Source organism: Dermochelys coriacea, chromosome 1, assembly GCF_009764565.3.
Source record: "Dermochelys coriacea isolate rDerCor1 chromosome 1, rDerCor1.pri.v4, whole genome shotgun sequence".
NCBI classification, from domain to species: Eukaryota; Metazoa; Chordata; order Testudines; family Dermochelyidae; genus Dermochelys; species Dermochelys coriacea.
Window position 1 is genome coordinate 286,800,379 of NC_050068.2, and position 20,485 is coordinate 286,820,863.

Here is a 20,485-nt window from a genome sequence, read left to right on the forward strand (position 1 = left end):
ATTCAGCCCCCAGCTATGGAGTCATACTACTGCGGTAGCTGTTCTATTCTGAGAGAGGCAATATATTTGCCTAGGTGCAATCTCTGGGACATAAATTAATCCATGTCCCTTTCCCTAGAATGGTTGCCTTTCTATGCCACATTTATTTAAAAAATAACCAAAACCAATCCCATCCCAGAGATGTAGTTATTTCTTCAATTCTCATTCAACTCTCCTAGCATCTCAAATGATCCTTTGCCACCACATGTACATTCACCTTATTTTCCTCTATACAAGTTCTCTCTCTTTATTCCCACACAGTGTTTCTATAGGCTACTGAATCTAGTACAAAAAACCATGTAAATATTCCTTGTCCTAGCCAGAAGTGTGATGCTCTCATCTCTGGTTAATATTCTTATCTATTCATCATCTTGGCCTGGACTGTCTTTCTAAGTCAAGGATCCTTGTTGTCAATAGAAGCCTTGTTTATATACAAAATGATTCCTAGCCAAGAATGACAATCTTGCTGGAATGACAAGTTATAAAAGTAAGATCTCTTCAACATTAGGAGCATACTATTCTAATCAATATCTCAGCAGAATGTAACCAGTCAGATGGACCAGACTAGCAGGAGGTGACACTAGTGCGTAGGAGGAATCATTGTGAAGAATTAGCCAATACCATAATCTCTACCTCAGTAGAGAGCATTTGTAAAAATAGTGCTGTGACTCTCTGTACCTCAGGGGAACACCCAGCACCCCCATGTTCATCATTGTAAAATGATTGTGTGGTATCCAATGCAAAGTTTGTCATGTTGGGTGTCTTTGCTCATGATGCACTGAGCATTGTTGTTATAGTAATCATTGTTATAGAAATGTTATAGGTTGTAATTTTATGTATATAGTTATGAGGTGGAGAATGTGCAAGCCCAGGCAAAATCTCTCCAAGAGCAGAGGGGCAGTTCACACCTCATCAGGGCATGTATGGGACAAACCCAGCCCAGCCTCACAGGAATAAAGGACACTGGCCTAGGCTACAACAAAGGATGTGCTGGACTCTTGAGTGAGTCACTCCCCTTCCTTTGGTCAGTTTGGAACTATAATGAGGTAATGCTCACCTGACTCTGAAGGGCGGGGGCAAAGCCAAGAGGAAAGAAAGAACATGATAAAATGGAGAGACATTTGCCAGGCTCTTCCTCTCTCTTTTACCCATCTACAGACATCACCACCAAGCGACTGAAGCGCTGATCAAAGAGGAGATCCTGGTGGAAGGGCAACCAGTCAGCCTGTGGTGAGAAGTATCTAAGTTTGTAAGGGCATTGAAAGTGTTAAGATCAGCTTAGAATGCATTTTGCTTTTATTTCATTTGACCAAATCTGACTTGTTATGCTTTGACTTATAATCACTTAAAATCTATTTTTGTAGTTAATACATTTGCTTTTTTGTTCTACCTGAAGCAGTATGTTTGGTTTGAAGCATGTCAGAGACTCCCCTTGGGATAACAAGCCTGGTACATATCAATTTCTTTGTTAAATTGATGAACTCATAAGCTTGCAGCGTCAGCGGGCATAACTGGACACTGCAAGATGGAGGTTCCTAGGGTTGTGTCTGGGACCGGAGATATTGGCTAGTGTCATTCAGTTGCAAGTAGCTAGGAGCAGCTTACATGCCAGAGGCTGTGCGTGAACAGCCCAGGAGTGGGGGTTCTCACAGCAGAGCAGGGTAAGGTTGGCTCCCAGAGTCAAGGATTGGAGTGATCTAGCAGATCACCGGTCCAGATAATACCAGAGGGGAACGTCACAAGTACTCAATGAAAGAGTTGTCCTGGAATCCTCAATGATCCTGGATACCCAAATAGTAGAATTAAAATAACATGCATACTCTCATCTTCAGCTGGGCAAGAGGCTATATACTGTCCGAGACTCTCTCACACTTTTCCAGAGATGATTAGTGTCAAATGCTATATTCGGAAACAAAACTACAGACACTAATGAACTCAAGCTGATGCTTGATACAGTAGCTCATCTTCTGGCCAGCATAGACCAACAAGAGCCCATCACTCCAGTCATTCAGCTTCCTATTGAACCTCAGATCAAGCTTGGCATTCTGGTATTAAGCTGGGCCCATTTCATGAGTGCTTTGAAAATTATTGTGTAGATTTTCTTTCTTTGTCTAACCCATACAATCTGCAACAGCTGCAATCCTTATGAACAATGAAATGGGCAATCTATGGCCAATACTACTGGGAGATACAGATAAACCCTTCTTGACCGTTGCCCAGTGGCTGTGAAACTGCCTTCCATTCAAGCTAATAATGACCACAATCCTTACTGCCTAGTTCTCCAGTTGTCCACAGAATATTTTTTTTTCGAAATACAAAGTATATAAAAATGGGGAACAAAATGAGTAAACAAAATGCATCTCTGGCTTTCTTTATTAGTTAAAGGGAAGCAAAAAAGGAGGTGCAAAACCATTTAGTCTTTCTTTGCCAATCACCTTTAACATTTCAGCCTTTTTCTACCATATATGATGATATAAAGAAAATGAGGGAACTGCCTGAAACATGTGTGAACAGCACTCTGAGGGTTGCCAAGGAAGCTAAATTAGCATGGGTACATCCACAAAAACAATAGCATCTACAGGATTTTTTCAGTTCTTCTCACTGTTATGTGAGGAAAATCTTTACAAAAAATGTTGATGCTCAGTTTAAAACAACCAAGGAAAAGTAACACTGGGAATCCCCTTTCACCCATCCCACTTTTCTCAAAGTTGTCCACTGTAGAAACCCTGCAATGTACGGCTCTAATTGCAGAACGGATCACAGAAACATTCCTTCCCCTATATCAAACGATGGTCAATGGATAGACCATTTGAAGGAGTGAAGTACCTGCCCTTTCTTGCAGGATTTAGCCTGGTTTAGGATTCTCGCAGTCTCTAAATGCTTGGTTTTTTTGTTTTGTTTTGTTTTGTATCATTTAAACTGAACTTTTAAATGGGATCTTGCTGTGGGTCTGTTTTATCTTGGGTGTCCTATCACCCTTTGAAAATTAAGCTTTTTTTCATGTACTTACATTCTATGGTTTCTTCTGGGAAGGTTTGATATCAAGATTGACAGGTTGGGATGGCCACGAAAAGAAATTTATCTTAATAGGTTCCGTTAACAGCGTGAACATGTTTGAAGCAGTACCTAGAGCTCACTGGATCCCAGACAAACGTTGTTTTATTTCCTGTCAGTCATGATCTCCGTCACACACTTTCAACCGTTTATGTTTGGCGGGGTTTTACATAATTTGCAAGGGGGATGGGAGTCGATGTAGCCGCATTCATAAAAATACACCTAGTCCGAAGAGCCTGCGGACGTGCCAAGTCATGTGAAGCAGCGGCCACGTCCATGTGAGCGCTTTAGTACTGGGTAGATTTGAACATCGCTGCAGATTTAGAAGCAAACGCTGAAGCTTAGCTGCGGGCGGGGGGGGGGGGATCCTCAATGCTGTTGGATTTTGAAACGAAGACCAAAATCCCCCCCCCCCCCTTCTCCTCTCGCTCTTCCCTGTGACTGTGCTAAATGGGCGGGATTTTAAGGGCTCTCGCCTTCTTCCTTCATCTCTTCACTTTTGCCCCCTCCCCTTACGGACAACTGCCTCTCCCGCTCTGGGAGAGGAGACCTCCCCGGAGCCCCTCCGTTGTCCACTTCACTGTCCGCTTATGCCCCCCTTCACTCCCCTCATCTCCCCCCCCCCTTTTTTTTATTTTTTGCTCCCCATCCTCCTCTCGCTTCCCCTCCCTAGGTTGCCGCCCAGCGTTCGCGCCCCTCGCGCCGTTTCTAGCCCCCGCCGCTGTGGCTCCTCGGGAGCCGCTCCCCCGGGGCAGGTGAGGGCAGCCGCCCCCTCCCCCTCCCCCTCCCCGCGTGCGCATGCTCCGCTCAGCTCCCAGGCATGCTCAAAAGCCGGAGGGGCGGAGCCTCTGACAGGGAGCGCGGCTGCCCCGGCTCGCGGCCGGCACCATGCGGAGGCCAGCCGCCTGCCTCCCCGTCGCGTGCCTGCTGCTCCAGCTCCAGCTCCAGCTCCAGCTCCAGGCGGCAGGTGAGCGGCCGCGCTGCGGGTTGTTGCCGCGCTACCCAGGGGACGGAGCTCTGGGGAGCGTCCCCGTCATCTGAGCGAGGGGAGACCGGCGTGTTTTCCAAACCGGCACCCGCTAATGGAGCTGCCGCAGCACCTGTTGTTGGCGGACAATGGCAAGGGTCGGGGCTAAGTGCCCCCCGTCCCACACGTAGTGGCCCGGCAGCGTTAAGCGCCTTGCTGCGGGCGACAGCGATGCTTGCGGTAGTCTAAGCAGGGAGTTTCTTCCCCCGCCCCCTCCCCCTCCCCAGCATTAACATGGATGTAGCTTTGCACACACTAAAGCACGTGGGGGGGGGGGGGGAGAGGGAAGGAGCAATGGTTAATCTAACGCCTGCAATCGTTAGCTACGGCGTCTTCCCTCCTTGGGGCTGGGGAGGGTGCAAGTGGAAGCTCCGCCGCTGCCTTTGATGGGGATGCAACGGGCCGAGCTAACGGCTCGGAGCAGGTAGCTGGAGAGATTCCGCTGCCTCTTTGGCCAGTTCTCTTGTCCGTGAAGTGCCCTCCGCGCAGGTCTGGGAGCGAGGGAGGGGGCGGGTGTGTTTCAGCACCGCGTGTGTCTTTCAGCACCATGGTCAGCAACCGCCGGAATAAACACAACTGCAAAGCTGGAGCGTTGTTAAGAGGCCAAATGTCACTGAGGTGGATTCGGTCGCCGTGGTAGTCGCTATCCTCAACAGGGTTGCTAATGATTAAAAATAAAAGCACGGTTAAATGGCACCGCGTGCAAGCCCTCAGCTGTTGCCAGTTCAGGTACTCTAACGCCTACAGATACTCACCTATTTTTCTCGGTCACTGTTGCTCTGGGATTTGGAGCACGAGCCACGTAGGTTTCTAAATATTTTAGAAGGATGCAAGTTTTTTTTTTTTTTTTTTTGAAATTTAGCATCTTTTAAATTCCACACCTGAATTCAAGCGTGGAAACAGGATTTTAGACAGCAAAATTTCAGCTGCGACAGCAGTCATTTGTGCAGTAGTCCTGTAACTATGTTAGTAAATCCTCTCACTGCTTAGCTAGCAAAATGTGGGCATCATTCAGAAATGTGGCTAACGAGGAACTATATTATACAGAGCTTTTCAGTTCAAGCGTCAGTTTCACTTTGATAATCATTTGCTGTATTTCTTCAGTAAATGAAGGATATGGCTTAATCGGTATAAAAACTGCCCTTTCTCCTGAGTCCTTTTCTGCACTTCCCATCACGTTAACTTAAATTCTCACCCTTTTAGAAGGAAAGTAAATTGGTGCTGAAGGCGTAATTAAATGTAGTTTGTAATTAATATAACTGAAGTGTCTCTGTGTTTGCAGAGTACTGCTGTATCTCTACTTCTGACATAGAAAATGGCTGTTGCACCCTGCTTATAACTTACATCCATGACAACCTCCCTTTGTGTGTGTGTGTGTGTGTGTGTGTGTGTGTGTGTGTGTGTGTGTGTATAAGGTATAACAAAATACAATGGCTGAAAGTTGAAGCTAGACAAATTCTGTCTGCAAATAAGGCATACATTTTTAACAGTGAGAGTAATTAAACATTGGGACAATTTACCAAGGATTGTGGTGATTTCTCCATCATTGACAATTTTTAAATTAATTGGATGTTTTTTCTAAAAGATCTGTTCTAGGAATTATTTTGGGGAAGTTCTATGGCCTGTGTCATACAGAAGGTCAGACTAGATGATCACAATGGTCCCTTCTGTCCTGGCAATCTATGAATGACTCTATGAATATGTGAATACATATATAGTCTTTTGCTGCCACAAACCATCTTTTTGGAGAGTGTTTCAGTATTCCATTAACTTGAACTGTTTTATTATGGGATGAAAGGTTTTAGAAGCATATCAGGGTTAAGTAATACCACTAGAAATGTAACATGGTAATAAATAAATCATGATTATCAGGTTATGATAATAGTTGTATACATTATTTAATATGCCAGATAAATGGGCATGGCATCATCTTGTTTAATCTAGTCACAAGAAATTGTTACCATCAGTTATTAGAACTTTACTCTAATGGTAAATCAGACTATCTTTGACAAGATTTCAACCATGTCTTATTCCTTTGTATTTATGGTTGCTTAGGAGAGTCATGTATTGCTATTTTACACAATGTGTGTGACAGATTACAGACTAAAGGATAACGAGCATTTTGAAATCCATTTTATGAAAATCCTTAAGCTGCTTTTAGTTTGTTCTTTTACAAAAATATACATTAAAATTAATTTCTGTGTAAAATTAGTGTACAACTGCTATTTGTCATAACATGCCTTCTAAATCTTCATTTATCCACTATTAATTCTAAATTGCACAGATTACCTTGCTTAGTCTTTCCATCATACTAATGGAAACTGGCTTAACTAAAATGTACAATTGTCTTGGTATGTTTAACTTGTTTTATTAAGTTAATATATGAAACTTAGCCTTTAATCTAAAAATCTTCAATAATCATAAAAATGGAGAAAACAACACATTGCTATCTTGTTTCCCATGCAATTCTGGTGAATAATCACTTTAGAAAAATGAGCATTAAAATCCAAAAAGTGAAACATTCAGTCTTATAATGTGTACAGCTCCCATCAAAGATGAGTTGTGCCTGCTCCAGCCAGCATGGAGTTTTCTGTTACTAGTCTTGTCATTCAAGACACTACACTAATGAGCTTCCTGACTTTTACTATCATAGTAAACTTAACCTTAAGCAATTAAGAGCTCTCTCACTTTCACTTGAAGTGAAAGATGAATTAGTCATTTGGCTCATTCTGGAGCTTTCTATGGAGCACAGTTGACAGTTGTGAATCATGAATGTGTGATTTTGTGATAAGGGTTCATCTGGTAACATAAAAATGTATTTCACTTACCATTACTGATTGGTCATAAGTTATATGTTGTTTGTCATTTTGTTTTGCTCTGTGGTTGAAACTACTTGGCTTTTCATATATGGCTTTGTTCCAAAATTCAAAATACATGAAGCCAACTTCTATGTAGGAGGATGCTAAGATATCCATCGGCAGATGCACTAACAATATCCTCCCTAATATCAGTTGATGTTAATAGGTTTTAGGAAAAAATATGATTTTGCATTTAATTGAGATATTACTACAACAAGGAGGTATTGATTCTGTAATGTGTTTAAAGCAATTCTTTGTAACTGAAAGTATTACACTGCATATTGGAGAAATGAGTTTGCCATGGAAAGGCTGTTCCATTACCATTGTGCTCCAATATCAGGATATGTATTTGCAAAGAAGCTGACATTTTTTCACCATAAAAGAATCTCAAATTTCTACATTTGGTTTTTTTAAAAGATCACTTGAATTCAGTTTAGATGCTGTTGTCAATAAAACATTACAGCTGTGTAGAAAGCAAATTAAATCTAGTTATGCTCTCAGATACACCTCTGCAACTTCCACTGAAGTCGATGTAGAATTAGGGCCTTTATGGACCCAGTGCTGCATTGGGCAATGTGCAAGAGCAGAAATCTGCTTGTACAGAGCTGTCACAGCTGGAGTAGGGCCTACATTTGTACTAACTGATTACAAATCACTATGAACCTTTAGCTGCTATTATGCTTTGAAGAAAAGTGCAAGATAGAGTAATGGCATAGGTTATTTGCTAGTAGGTATGATATAGTGCACATTTTTGCAACAAAAAGTTAGTATCTCTCTAGACGACCAGAAACAATTGTTATTTTGATGAAAGAATGGTAGGTGGTAGTCAGAACACATAGTGATGCACCAAAATAAGCTTATAATTAGAACTAGTGAACAGTGGTTCTGGATCAATTTTATAGTGGTGGTGCTGAACGCCACTGAATCAAACTGTAGACCCTGTATATGATGGAAACCACTTCAAGCCAGGGGGTGAAGGAGCACCCCCAGCAGTCCTAGTTCCAGCATCTATGCTAGTGAACCATTGGTGTTACCTAGGTTACTGAACTAATTAACTATTTAGCTTCATTGTCTTTTCATGAATTCCATGAACAGGCTTAAAATATACAAACAAAGAATAAAATATACAATCACTGTAAATGGCCCAAGAAAAACCATCTATACTGGAATAAAACTTACTCAAATAATAACCTCCATATCAACCATCCATATGTCTTTTATCAAAATACTGAGAGAGAAAGTGATTTTTGCAGAAAGTCCTAGAGGTTAACAAATTCTGGTGCTGGAGGCCCATGGAGCCAAACAATTGTACGTAAAACTTGGTAGAATTGTCATCATTACGATATGGTTTCTTGAGCAAAGGTCTCGCAGCATGTTTCTTCAGGGCCACTGTTATTATTCCCTCCCATGAAGGAACACCTTGATAATATAAAACATGGGATCACTACTTCAGCAACCAGGAAAGACAAAGGTCCTACTCTCAGTCTTTTGCCAAAAGAGATCCCAGTGCCTCCAAAAGGTCATCTGAAACTCTAGTAGAAAAGACTGGCATGTATCTACTTGAGATACTGCTCAGGCCTGATCCAAACAGTTGTAACTGCAAAGTAACATGAAAATCTCTCTCAGTGGAATTTTGCAGGTGTGGAGAAACTTAAACGAAGTGTGCTAGATTGTGTGCAATGCATATGAAAATTGACTTTGGAGAGAGCATCTACTCCTCCCTGCTAGTTTGTAATGAAAGTGTCCTTCAAAATGGAAGTTTCTGTGTAGCATATCCAGTCAAAAATATTGAGGTGTATTCTCCTTTGGAATGCCTTCATAACACTACATGTCATATTGAGAACACATAATGTTTAATGTTAAATTTGGAAAACCAGTTCCTACCAACTCTCCATACTCCATGTCTCCTGCAAAGGAAATTGTGTGTCACGTTGAGCTGGTGGAACTGCAAATACACCAGAGACAACATGGGAACCTTCCACTGGTGCAAATCACTGTAGTTCCAGTGGGAGTTCTGGCCAATAGATTTTTTTTGAGATTCAAGTTAGAACTTTCAAATTAAAATATCTGATAAATTAGAATGTTCTTTTTCAAGATGAAATGGAAAAATGTTACAACTCACTCTCTCAAGTCTGGGAACATGATTTGAGGAAGGAAATTGGAATGTAAAAACGATAATTATAGGCTTACTCTAGATATAAGATCAGAGCCAGCCAATTTAAGAATTCACTGAAAACCAAATTGTGAGCAAATTTGTGTGGATGTGCCGGGATAGAAGGAAATGCAAGAAGCCCTCCCCCATCCCTCTACATCATGCTTTCACTTACTAGGCTTTAAAAGCCCTTTCTACAGTAACAGTCCCATGCTTAGGGGAAAATAGAGACTCTGCACTCAGGGAGTGCAATATTAAAACCAGGGATGGGGAAGAGGTGGTGACATGGAGTTGCTCTGGTGCATAGAAGTGGGGAGCAATCTGTGCCCGCCTAATGGTTGGGGAAAGGGGCTTAGCCCTGATGGGCACAGAGAAGCCCCCAGAAAGATTGCCTCAGACATGCCCAGTCACCCATTGTTGCTCCTGGGCAGGGTTGCCCACATTGACTTCCTCTCATGGTCATGGCATGAATGCTACAATCTAGCGCTGAGTATACTTGTCACTCACAAAGCTGATGGTTGCTGGAAGTATTGTGGCATCAAAGACAATCATGCTTAAATGCTGTGGCAATGGGCCAAAGTCCATCTTTTTTGAAGGAAGTTTATACTGTGGACCAATGTAGCTGTCCTGTTGGGGTTTCCAATACAGCTCTGAATCAAATACTTAGTAAGGCCAGCCAGTTATGTAGCCTAGGAACTCATGAAAAGCACTGATTTCTCAGAGCCACATTAGCTGCACCAAAATTCCATAGGCTCAAATTCTGCTTTCCATTACAGCAAATACTGATTTCACTGGAGTTACTGTGGATTTACCTCTTTGTAACACAGAACAGAATTTAACTCAGTCTTTACTTGGAAAACTACAATAATGCCAAATATGGCAAATTGATGTGGCACCTTCTGAAAAACAGGCAATTATGACACAATATCAATGCATCAATACTATGTGTCAGAATATGTCAGAATACTAAGTGCCTTAGGGACCAGTGCTTCATCTCTTAACTCACATGAGTAGACCTACTGAAATCAATGGGCCATAGTAACAGGTTCCATTTTCAATATATCAGGCAACATACCCCTAATGTAGATGATGATGAGATGCAAAGCCTCACTTTCAAAATACTACTGGTGCACTTAATCATATATTGGCTGCATTCTGACTACTTTGTTCTGCTTTGTTGTGCATTTGTATGATTAATTACAACCCCTATACCTTGGAAAATGTTATGTGTAGTGAAATATTTTTCAGATGAAGTTGTTTTTTTGCCAGTCCTGGAGTTTCTTACACACTACCTCATCCACAGACTAATAAAGCAGCATCCAGATTTTTTTCTCTTAAAGCAGTCTAATTAACTTAAGAAAATACCTTTTGCAAAGCATGTTCTATTCATTTGATTAACGCAAATCCATACATTTGTGTCAGTTTTAAAAATCTATGTGGATTTATTGGTAATAATTCTTGATTTTAGCTGCTAGAGATAAACATTAGTATGTGTACAACTAGAGCTACATAACCTACACTAATGAGATTTTAGTCTGACTTGATTGACATGCTGTTTTGCTGCCATTTAAGGCATACTGTTAAGTAGACATTACAAATGCGAAGCATTTTGTCTCCAGACAGTTTTTGTTTTCCTCTGATCTTTCATGATTATATAAAGCATTTTTCTACCAGAAATGTTGAGTACTCTTGATGTGTTAAAATGTTTTTGACTAGAACAAATAAAACATGGAGAGATGAATCTGGTATTTGTATTTAGAACTCACATTACTTGTAGTTTTTCTTAAGCTTTAAAATATCAGTGATTTGTTTGGTTTTCTGAGAGGAAAGTGTAATCCAGAGCCAAAATACTTCTTGAGTTATTGATTAATATATAGAGCTATGCCTTGTGCAGCATGGCTGCACATGGAGAAAGAAGGCCAGGGAGAACAATGGAAGACATGTTGTGATTGGTGCAATCCATATGAGGGCTGAAGGACCAATCGATCAAGGTGATATGTGGCTACTACCTAGGTCTGAAAATGCAAATTGTTTTGATTGTTGAAGTACCAGTGGTAGTGCAAGTTTCCTCAATATGCCTCAACCTTGACCTGAAAGGACTCGCTCTCCTTCACCTGTTCAGCTCTTGGCCTTTCTCTAGCAATTACCAGCAAAGCTGTCAATGACAAATGTAGCATTATATATTTGTAATTTGGACTCCTGGGAACTGGACCAAGACTAATAAACTCTTATCACAATATAAATATTTTAAGAGACTTGAAGGTAATATTCCCCCCCCCCCACTATAGGCCATATTCTCCACCTTATGGAGGTACACAGAGGGGTGCAAGTTGTAAGGATGGGTCAGAATTGCATTCCCCATTCTCAGTAGAATGCAGGGATTGTTTTGTCCAAAGATAGCAGGGAGGAAACAGGCTATGGCCTCAGCCCACCTACGCTTATAGGAACAGAACTATGATCATACAGGAGCAGACCAAAATCCATCTAGTTCTATAACCCAGTGGTTCCCAAACTTTTTACTAAAGCGAACCACCAACTGCATTTAGTCTGTTGTGGGTTTTTTGCGACCGACTCTTGCATCTATGCACCCTCACCACAACCCTAATCTGAGCCTTCTGTGGAGAGGAGCCCCCCGCCCGGGGTCTGGGGTGTTTGGAGAGTGAGCCCATCCCACAATCGCCATGCAGAGGCTGCTCCTGATCTCCAGGGCTGGGCCTGGCTCCTAGCTCTGGACATTGTGACTTGGCATATCTGTTTGCAGTGCCAGTCAGGTTTGGCCAGGCCACTCCCCCATCATGACGAAGGGACCATCAGGCCAAATTTGAGCGAGTGGCATTGTGACCCATGCATCAGGTCACAACATCCTGAATGGGGAGCCAGGCCCAGCTGTGCAGGAAAGGAGCCACCAGTGTGGGATGAGTACAGGGTGGGTTTGCTCCCTGGAACCTCAACTGCACATTGGATTAGAAGAAGTGTATTTTGTCTAGCACCTTGCAACCCATCTAAAATCTTCCTACAATGCACTCCTGGGCTGAGAAATACTGCAGTATCCTTGTACTGACTGTGATGAGTACCTGCTGCTTCAGAGAAAGGTGCAAGAAGCCTTGCAGTAGGCAGTTAAGGAATAATCTGCCCATGAAGGTGGGACCAGTGGAGTGGGAAGAATAGGCCTATATGTACTAAAAGGTTGTAATAGCAGGCATGCTCTCCATGTGTGCTGCAAGAATTCAGCTTGGCACTCTACCTCCTGGATGCTTTGCAGTGCTCCTCAAGGGGCAGTGCAGCTCCACGCTCCCCTTTACTTTGGGTTGCACCTAAGTAACATGTTCAAATCTGTCACGCTTTCTTCCCTTACGTATTGCTAAAAGCAGAGAGAGATCACTTTAAGAGAGCATTTTTAATTTCTCTGTTTTTTTGTAATTATTAATAATAATATTTATAATGCCATATCACTTAAGAGCCTTAGTCATGGACAAGAACCCCATTGTGCTAGGCGCCATACAAACATAGAACAAAAAAGATTATTTGTTCCTCAAAGAGCTCATGATCTAAGTAATAAGGCTATTTTCATATTTCCCAAACAAATTTTTCATGGAATTTCACTGTACCTAACTTCTGACTACATCACAGGAAGTATGGGCTCAATACTGCAATCTGGTTCGAGTAAGAACTGCTCAATGGGAAGAAAAGGATGCTGAATCAGTCAATATTTGATGTCACTGTAGGCTTACACTAACAATAATCAAAGAAGCATTGTTAGGGAGTCTGGTTGGCAGAGCAGGAGGGGGGCCCTGAAAGGAAGGGGGAACAGTTTGTTTGGTCTTGGTCATACTCTTCCAGGAAGGATTCTCATGCTAGAAGATGCAGACTGCTTCTGAAAAATATACCTTTGCTTGTGGAGCGTTAGGACAGGAGAAAAACCTTGCCCTGGAGAAGCACACCCGAGTCTGCAGAAATTACTTTTTCAGCATTCTGAACAGAAGCAATAGAGAAGTGACCGATGAATATAAGAGCTGCCATACTAGATCAGATCATGGTCCATCTTGCCCAGTATCCTGTCTCTGACAGTGACCCGTACCATTCAAGGGGAATGTACAGAACAGGGTTTTTAATTGAGTGATCCATCCCTGATTTCCACTCCTTATATTTCTGGAAGTCAGAGGTTTAGGGTCACCCCAAGCATGTGGTTGCATCCCTGACAATTTTGGCCAATAGCCATTGGTGGACCAATCCTGCATGAACTTATCCAGTTCTTTTTTTAACACATTTATACTTTTGGCCTTCACAACCATCCACGGCAATAAATCCACAGGTTAGTTGTTCATTGTGTGAAAAAGCACTTTCTCTTTTTTGTATAAAACCAGCTGCCTATTAATTTCATTGGATGGCCCCCTGGTTTTTGTATTGTGAGAAAGGGTAAATAACACTTCTCTGTTAACTTTTTACACACTATTCGTGGTTTGATAGACCACTATCATTTCCCCGTTAGTCATCTCTTTTCTAAGCTGACCAGCCCTAATTATTTTTTGCCTTTTTCTCTCTACATTGCTGTTTCCTGCAAGAATACCTTGTCTCTACAACTGTGTTTTCTGCTCCTCCAGTATTTATAATGAGACCCAATAAGCCACGAATGATATTACCAAAATGTGTACTTTCTGTGGGACATTGATGTCAGTGGCAGTTAAGGGCCACATTCTGCCATTTGTATTCAAGCTGAGTAGTACCTTACTCCATAAATAAGCCCATTAATGGGCCCTGAAATGACAGCTTCAGAAATCACTAGTCTGGGGTAGAAATTGGCCATAATTCCTAAAGAAAATGGGATGATTTCTTCTTTGGAGAGAAGGCAATGGGGAAAAATTGACTTGGGCCAGATACTCCAGTCCTCTGCTCTAGCTTCTGTCACAGCTGGTTAGCCAAATGTCAGGGAGCTGCAATTGGCTCCCTGTGAATGTAGCTCAGATGTAGTGAAAAATCAGGGCCTTTATTCAAGCCCTTAAAAAATAGGCTTTCTTATCCCTGTGAATAATTTTGATGTTTCATCAAAAAATCCAAAATATTTCTGAAAACTGAACTTTTTTGATTCACAAATGCTACTATGGTGCACATGGGAGTTGTAGTTTGGGAGGCTCATTTTCCTTTGTAGGCTGGGATCCCTGGTTGGACCACATCTCTCACAATGCACTACAGTCTCCCCATATGGTGTTGCGATGTAGTGCCATCCTGGGAGTCCCTGACCATTGTGCATGATGGGAGAAGTAATCCCGCTGAGAAGCCTGGCCTATAGCGGAGAGTGTGATGAACTATAACTCCCATGAGACACCACAGCGGATATCCAAATCTAAATATTTCTGCTTTGGAGCACTTGGTTTCTGATGAAAAAATTGAAATTTTCTGCAGAAAACAGACACTTTCATGAAACATTTAATTTAGTCAAAAACCCAGTTTTCTGTCATAACAGTTTCAATGGAAAATTTTTGACCAGCTCCATCTTTTTCTCCTCTCTCTCAAGCCAGTTACTCTTCGGGGAATTCTTTGTCAACTACGCAGTGCAGAATTTTGCAGAAATTAATGTTGGGCATGCAGAATTCCCTTTTTCCCCCCCCCCACAGAAATGGGCTGCAGAGATGTTGGCCACCACTAGGGCCTGCTGGACCCAGCAAAGCCCAGCTCATAAATAGAAGACAAGGCTAGAGGGAGAGGGAGCGTACTGGAGAGGGAGGGAACCAGCAGCTGCAGTTCCCAGCTTCCTCCCTGAAGGAAGGAGGCAGTGACATGCAGGAAACTCCATGCAAGCCTGGGCCCCAGCATCAGGTTGTTTCTCCCTCTGGATCCCTGGGCTCTAGAAGGTCTCTGAGTGTCTGGGCCCGGACAGGACCTGCAGCTGTGCTCTGTGGGGTAGAGACTGTGAATGTGCTAGCTGGGTGGGGGGTGGAGGTGCTCCATGACTGTGGTTTTGCGAGGGAGAGGGTGTGAGTGTCTGGTCTCCTGGCTGGGCTCTGAGGGGGCAGAGAAGCAGGAACTGGGTTGTCATAGGGGTTTCTTTAATTCTCTACTCCTGGGGGAATTTTTATGTATGTCTGTATTGTTGCAAAAGATACTTGCTGACAGATATTTTGAAATACATTACCAAAATAATTGAAACTGGCATGATTATATAGTGTTATTTTGACATATAAAATTTGCAGAATTTTAAAATGTGTGCAAAATTTTTATTTTTTTTTTTTTTTTGGTGCAGAATTCACCCAGGAGTAAGCTAGTATAGGGCCTGATTTAGTCTCACTGAACAGAAAATCAGTTAGAAAAATCTCATGACTTTGGATAGTGCCCACACTATCCATCCTTTCACTCAGCATTCTGATTTTGGCATTGGACTCCATGCAGAATCCAACACCGCAGCCACTGCCCCTTGATAAAGTGGTTGAGTTTAAGCCAGTAGATAAGTGGGAGGACATTTCCGGTGTGAGATGCTGGAATCTAGTGATAGTGGCTAGGGCTCTAGTCCAAAGCCCATTGAAGTCAATGAGAGGACTCCTGTTGACTTCACTGGACTTTAAATCAGGATCCAGGTGAGTGTCTAATGCTGCAGAATGGGAGGGCAGATGGTGTAGGGAAGTGCTCGGGTTTGAGAGTACTGAGTTAGAGACTAGGAAGAAATGTGAAGATCAGAGACTTGCCATTTCTTAAGTAACAAGGTTCAGTTAATCTGTTTTCTGAAAATCACACACATTACTGGAAATAAAAGTAAGAAATGAAAGTTAAATTGCAACTCGTGTAATTTACCTGGAAAAATGCTTTAAATGTCCTTTGAATATATATATATATATATATATATATATATATATATATATATATATATATATATATATATATATATATATATATATATATATATATATATATATATATATATATATATATATATATATATAAATCAAGAGTCAAGTTTCTCTGGTTTTTTTTTCCTTGTGAAATTAATTTCTTCCTGTTCTCATTTCTCCAAGTTCTGGCTTGTTAGTCAGAAAGTGGCAGACTCTGAAATAAACTTAAGATGCCCACAGCCATGGAAAAGCTGAGACTTAAAAAAGTATACCTCAATTAAACGGTGTGATTTTTATCATGTCTGTGAGTGTATTTTACATAATGTTGGGTTATGGTATAAAGGTGTTTAGAAGTATGAATTTTGGATGACTGCATTGTTCACAAGTGGTGTGATGTATACATATGAGTGCCATATATGTTCCAGAAAAAACAACTTTGGAATGTTTGAGAGAGCTACTTTACCATAATTCTAACTTCTCTTGGCTCAGAAAGAGAAACAATTAAAACTAATTTTAAAATACTTCTGAAAATGACTAGGAATAGCTTTTCTAGACCACAGATGTAAAAACTTCCAGAATCCATTATCTTGGGTCCTTTCAGGGCTAGAAGTGAGTGTGAGGTCCCATTGGGAATCTCCCTTTTCCAGTGGTAAAAAGCTCTGGTTTCCAGGCCTGGGGGATATAAGATAACAGACTTCAAAGTTTGACATTTTAAGTCTTAAAGCTGTTACTGATTCTGAACTGAATCTTGCCTTTCTTGAAAGCTGGGCAAGGTTAGATTTTTGGGGAGAGAAGGATGAAACATTTTCCTGACAGGTTGTTTTAAATAAAATGGCTGCTGTTTGAAGCTGCTTAGGGATTTGGAATGGTAAAATACATCCTGCAGAGAAGGATTAGTAAATGGGGCAGCTGACAGTCAAAAGTGCATGGCCCATTCATTTATTACATGGTTTTACAATTTATCATATGGTATCTCTGCTACATATGTAGTGATTGTGTGTCAATATGGGGTATGTATATGTTATATGGACAGATCCATGTGCCATCTCTGATTCCTGTGGTGTGTGAACATGTCTATTCAGGATTAGACTCTCATGATTAGGATTTGGGTGTCTGACTTAATGGTCAGAGCAGGAGTCAGGGGCCAGAGGTCAGGCTGGGTCAGGATACCAGAACCTGGAAAAAGCCAAAGGGCAGACTGAGAGTCAGGTGCCATGCTGGAGCAAGAGGTCAGAGTCAGGGAGCAAGTGCAGGAGATACAGTTCTAAGTCAGGGGAAACCCAGTTGCCCAGGCAACTTCCTGTTCCTCTACTTGGTTTAAATAGAGGCAGAGAATCAATCCAGACTCCTGGAGTTTGGCCTGTCAGATCACAGGACTGTAGTCTTCTGCCACAGTTGAGTTTGAGTTCTGGCAGCTGTTAACTGGAACTGAGTAGTGGATTTTCACATACTGTATCCTAACCACCTTTTGGCCTGGGGTTCAAGACCCATGCTGTGGATATAGACTGAGCTTGTACACACAAGAGCCATGAGATGGCAGTGACTTTGATCACTTTCTTTAAATTGGATTTTTAAAAAAGAATTCAAAGGCGACAGGAACTTTCTGTTGTACATTTTCACATAATTCTGTTCCCCTACCTTTCCTTCTATTTACCAGAGGGGAAAATTCAATGTTGTGGTGGGAAACCACAAGTTTCATGTGAATTACACAGCAGAACTGACTTGCATGATTTCCCTGTGCCCCTTTCAAGCCATGAATGCGAACTTATATGCGGAGTAAGTCTTTACTCAATAATGCTGTTTACATTAAGCCAGATTGTGGCTGGTCCGTGTGCAAGGGTGTGGCAGTTGTAAGGCATTTCCATTCCCTCCCCCGCATCTGTGTAGCTCCCTGCTTGTGTGCCCAGGATGCTAGACACTACAAATGGGGAGGTGAGGTGTAGGGCCATGGTCTTGCACCCTGCACTGAACAGCAGAGGAGAGTGCATGCTGCAGTCTCCTAACAAGCGTATCAGAGGGCCTATACCGACTCTGTGCCAGAGAGCTGAGGCATTGCCTCCTGGAACACATACCATAGTGATGTATTTCCCCAATGCCACCAACACAGGTCAGTGACTGATCGACACAACTGAACATTTTCGGTTTGCTTGTGAGAAAAGTTTAGCCTTTCTCATTTTGCTGGCCAGCCCCTATGCTTTCTGGACTACACCAGCTCTCTTGGCTGAACAGGAGGTATGGGTGGCTTTTTGCTGGTAAGGGTAGCAGTCTGGGTACCACCAGTAGAATCAAAGCCAAAATAGCTTAATCGGACTCCTGGAAGTTTAACAACCCAACATTCATCTGTTTTAAAGGTACACCCTGTATCTGACTTTTTTTCTTCCTGTGCACCAAATCCATCTGCCCACAAAAACAAGGGCTACTGCACCATATAATCCCAGCTTCTCTACTGGATGACAGTCTGTCAAGAAGAAAGCCAAGCATTCAAGGTGCTAGGTTCTGTGGTGGGTTGGGGAATGATTTCTTTTGTGTTTGTCTACTCAAAAGAATAATTTACATTTTATGTAGCATGTTTTGTACCTCACGATCCCAAAGTGCTTTACAATTCTGTATTCCTAATTCAGGAAAATGTCCCATTGGTTTCAGTCCATATATACTCCTGGGGGAATTCTGCACCACTGCACAGTGCAGAATTTTGCAGAAATTAATGTTGGGCAATTTCCTTTTTTCCCCCAGAGAAATGAGCTGCAGAGATGTTAGCCACCACTATGGGCCACTGGACCCCCGCAGAGCTCAGCTCACAAATAGAAGACAAGGCCAGGAGGAGCAGGATAGGGAGGGAACTGGATGGTTCCCAGCAGCTTCTGTTTCCCACACACCCTGAAGTAAGGAGGCGGGGGCAGGCAGGGAACTCCGTGCAAGCCTGGGACCCAACGTCAGGCTGTTTCTCCCTCTGGATCCCTGGGCTCTGGGAGGGAAGGGTCTGTGAGTGTCTGGGTTGGGGGGGCCTGCAGCTGGGCTCTGGAGAGTAGGGATAGGGGGTGTGAGTGTCTGAGATGGTGGGGGTGTGGCTGGGCTGCGGGGAGTAGGCGTTGTGAGTGTCTGGACCAGGGGAGGGGGCCCACTGCTGGCCTCTGGGGGGAGCGAGGCTGTGGCTGGCCACTGGGGAGGAGGGGGTGTGAGTGTCTGGCCCCCTGGCTGGGCTCTCGGGGGGAGGGGGACACAGAAACAGAAACTGGGTTGTCATAGAGGTTTCTTTAACTCTCTACTCCTGAGAGAATTTTTGTGTATATCTGTATTGTTACAGACATACTTGCTGATGGGTATTTTGAAATAAATTATCAAAATAATTGAAACTGTTGTGATTATGTAGTGCTGTTCTGACAAATAAAATTTGCAGAATTTAAAAATATTGTGCTGAATTTTTAATTTTTTGTGCAGAATACCCCTGGAGTACATATAATAATTCTGCATATACATGAATCGCTTAACCCACCATTGAAATTCACCCGTCTTTGGGTAGCAGTAACAGTAGACGACAGATAGGATACTGTTCTTGATTTGCAGTCTGGCTCATTGAAATTTCATGAAGAAATTAGGTCAACAGAATGTAATTACCTAAACTGGAATCTCTGAAGGGCACTGGAATTGACATCTTAACTCTTCAGAAAAGTGCCATGGGATCTTTAGTGACCTCCATCTTCTCACAAACATGATACAGGCAGGAAGAACAGTGATGGTATGATTTCACACGATTCAAACAAAGGACCTGCCAGCTTTGACATTTCATATATCATTCATTGGTCTGAAGAATCTCTCTCTTTTTCTATATCCTTACCTTTGTTATTTGTTGCTTTGAGAATTCCAGTTTGTTGTTTTTAAATTGTCCGCCAGCATCTGTGTTTATTACACACAAGAAACAAGTTACCATTAGACAAGATGACTGAGCTGTTCTGATTAAGTACAAAAGCGTTATCTTTACATATAGGTGACATACAAGGAACAAACTGTGTGATCATTTTCAAAGTGGGGAGGGGACAGTGGGAGTTTGTCTTCAATGCAGGCACAACAAATATATTGTGAAGAGATTAGAATTATATATGTAAGTAAGATAGGCTGATAGAAATACAACACATCATGATTTCTTGTGTGTAGAGGCCCCAATCAGGGATCAGTTCTCCATTGTACTAGGTACACATCCTAGTGTAGTAATGTGGTTACACCTGTGCAGCCTACTTTCTTCCAGCAGAGGAAGGATGATCCAGTGGTTAAGGCATTAGCTTGGGATTTGGGATACCAGGGTTCAGTTCTCTGGTCTGCCACAAACTTCCTGTGTGACCTTGGGCAAATCACTTAGTCTCTGCTATCCTTATCTGGAAAATGGGATAATATACTTCTCCACCTCCTTGGTGACTTGTGAGAGTAAATAAATTAAAGACTTTAGTGTGCTCAAATAGTGTGGTAATGGGGGTCATATAAGTACTTAAGATAGATAGATAGAATTTACTCCTGTGTTTGCTTCCTCTGTGTAGTCTTC

The 20,485-nt window shown here is 42.2% G+C and overlaps 1 protein-coding gene across 2 annotated transcripts in view; it reads left to right on the forward strand.

Moving 5' to 3' along the window:
• The first annotated feature begins 3,926 nt into the window (after nucleotides 1-3,926).
• PTPRR (protein tyrosine phosphatase receptor type R) overlaps nucleotides 3,927-20,485 on the forward strand; it is a 191,988-nt gene continuing 175,429 nt past the window's right edge. The window contains exon 1 of one of the 2 annotated variants that reach the window (XM_038411493.2): nucleotides 3,927-4,060. In XM_038411493.2, the coding sequence (XP_038267421.1) occupies nucleotides 3,982-4,060 (79 nt within the window). In that variant the 5' untranslated portion in view covers nucleotides 3,927-3,981. Of the gene's footprint in view, nucleotides 4,061-18,709; nucleotides 18,834-20,485 lie in introns of those variants that run through there. The other variant, XM_043493408.1, reaches the window with a different exon arrangement.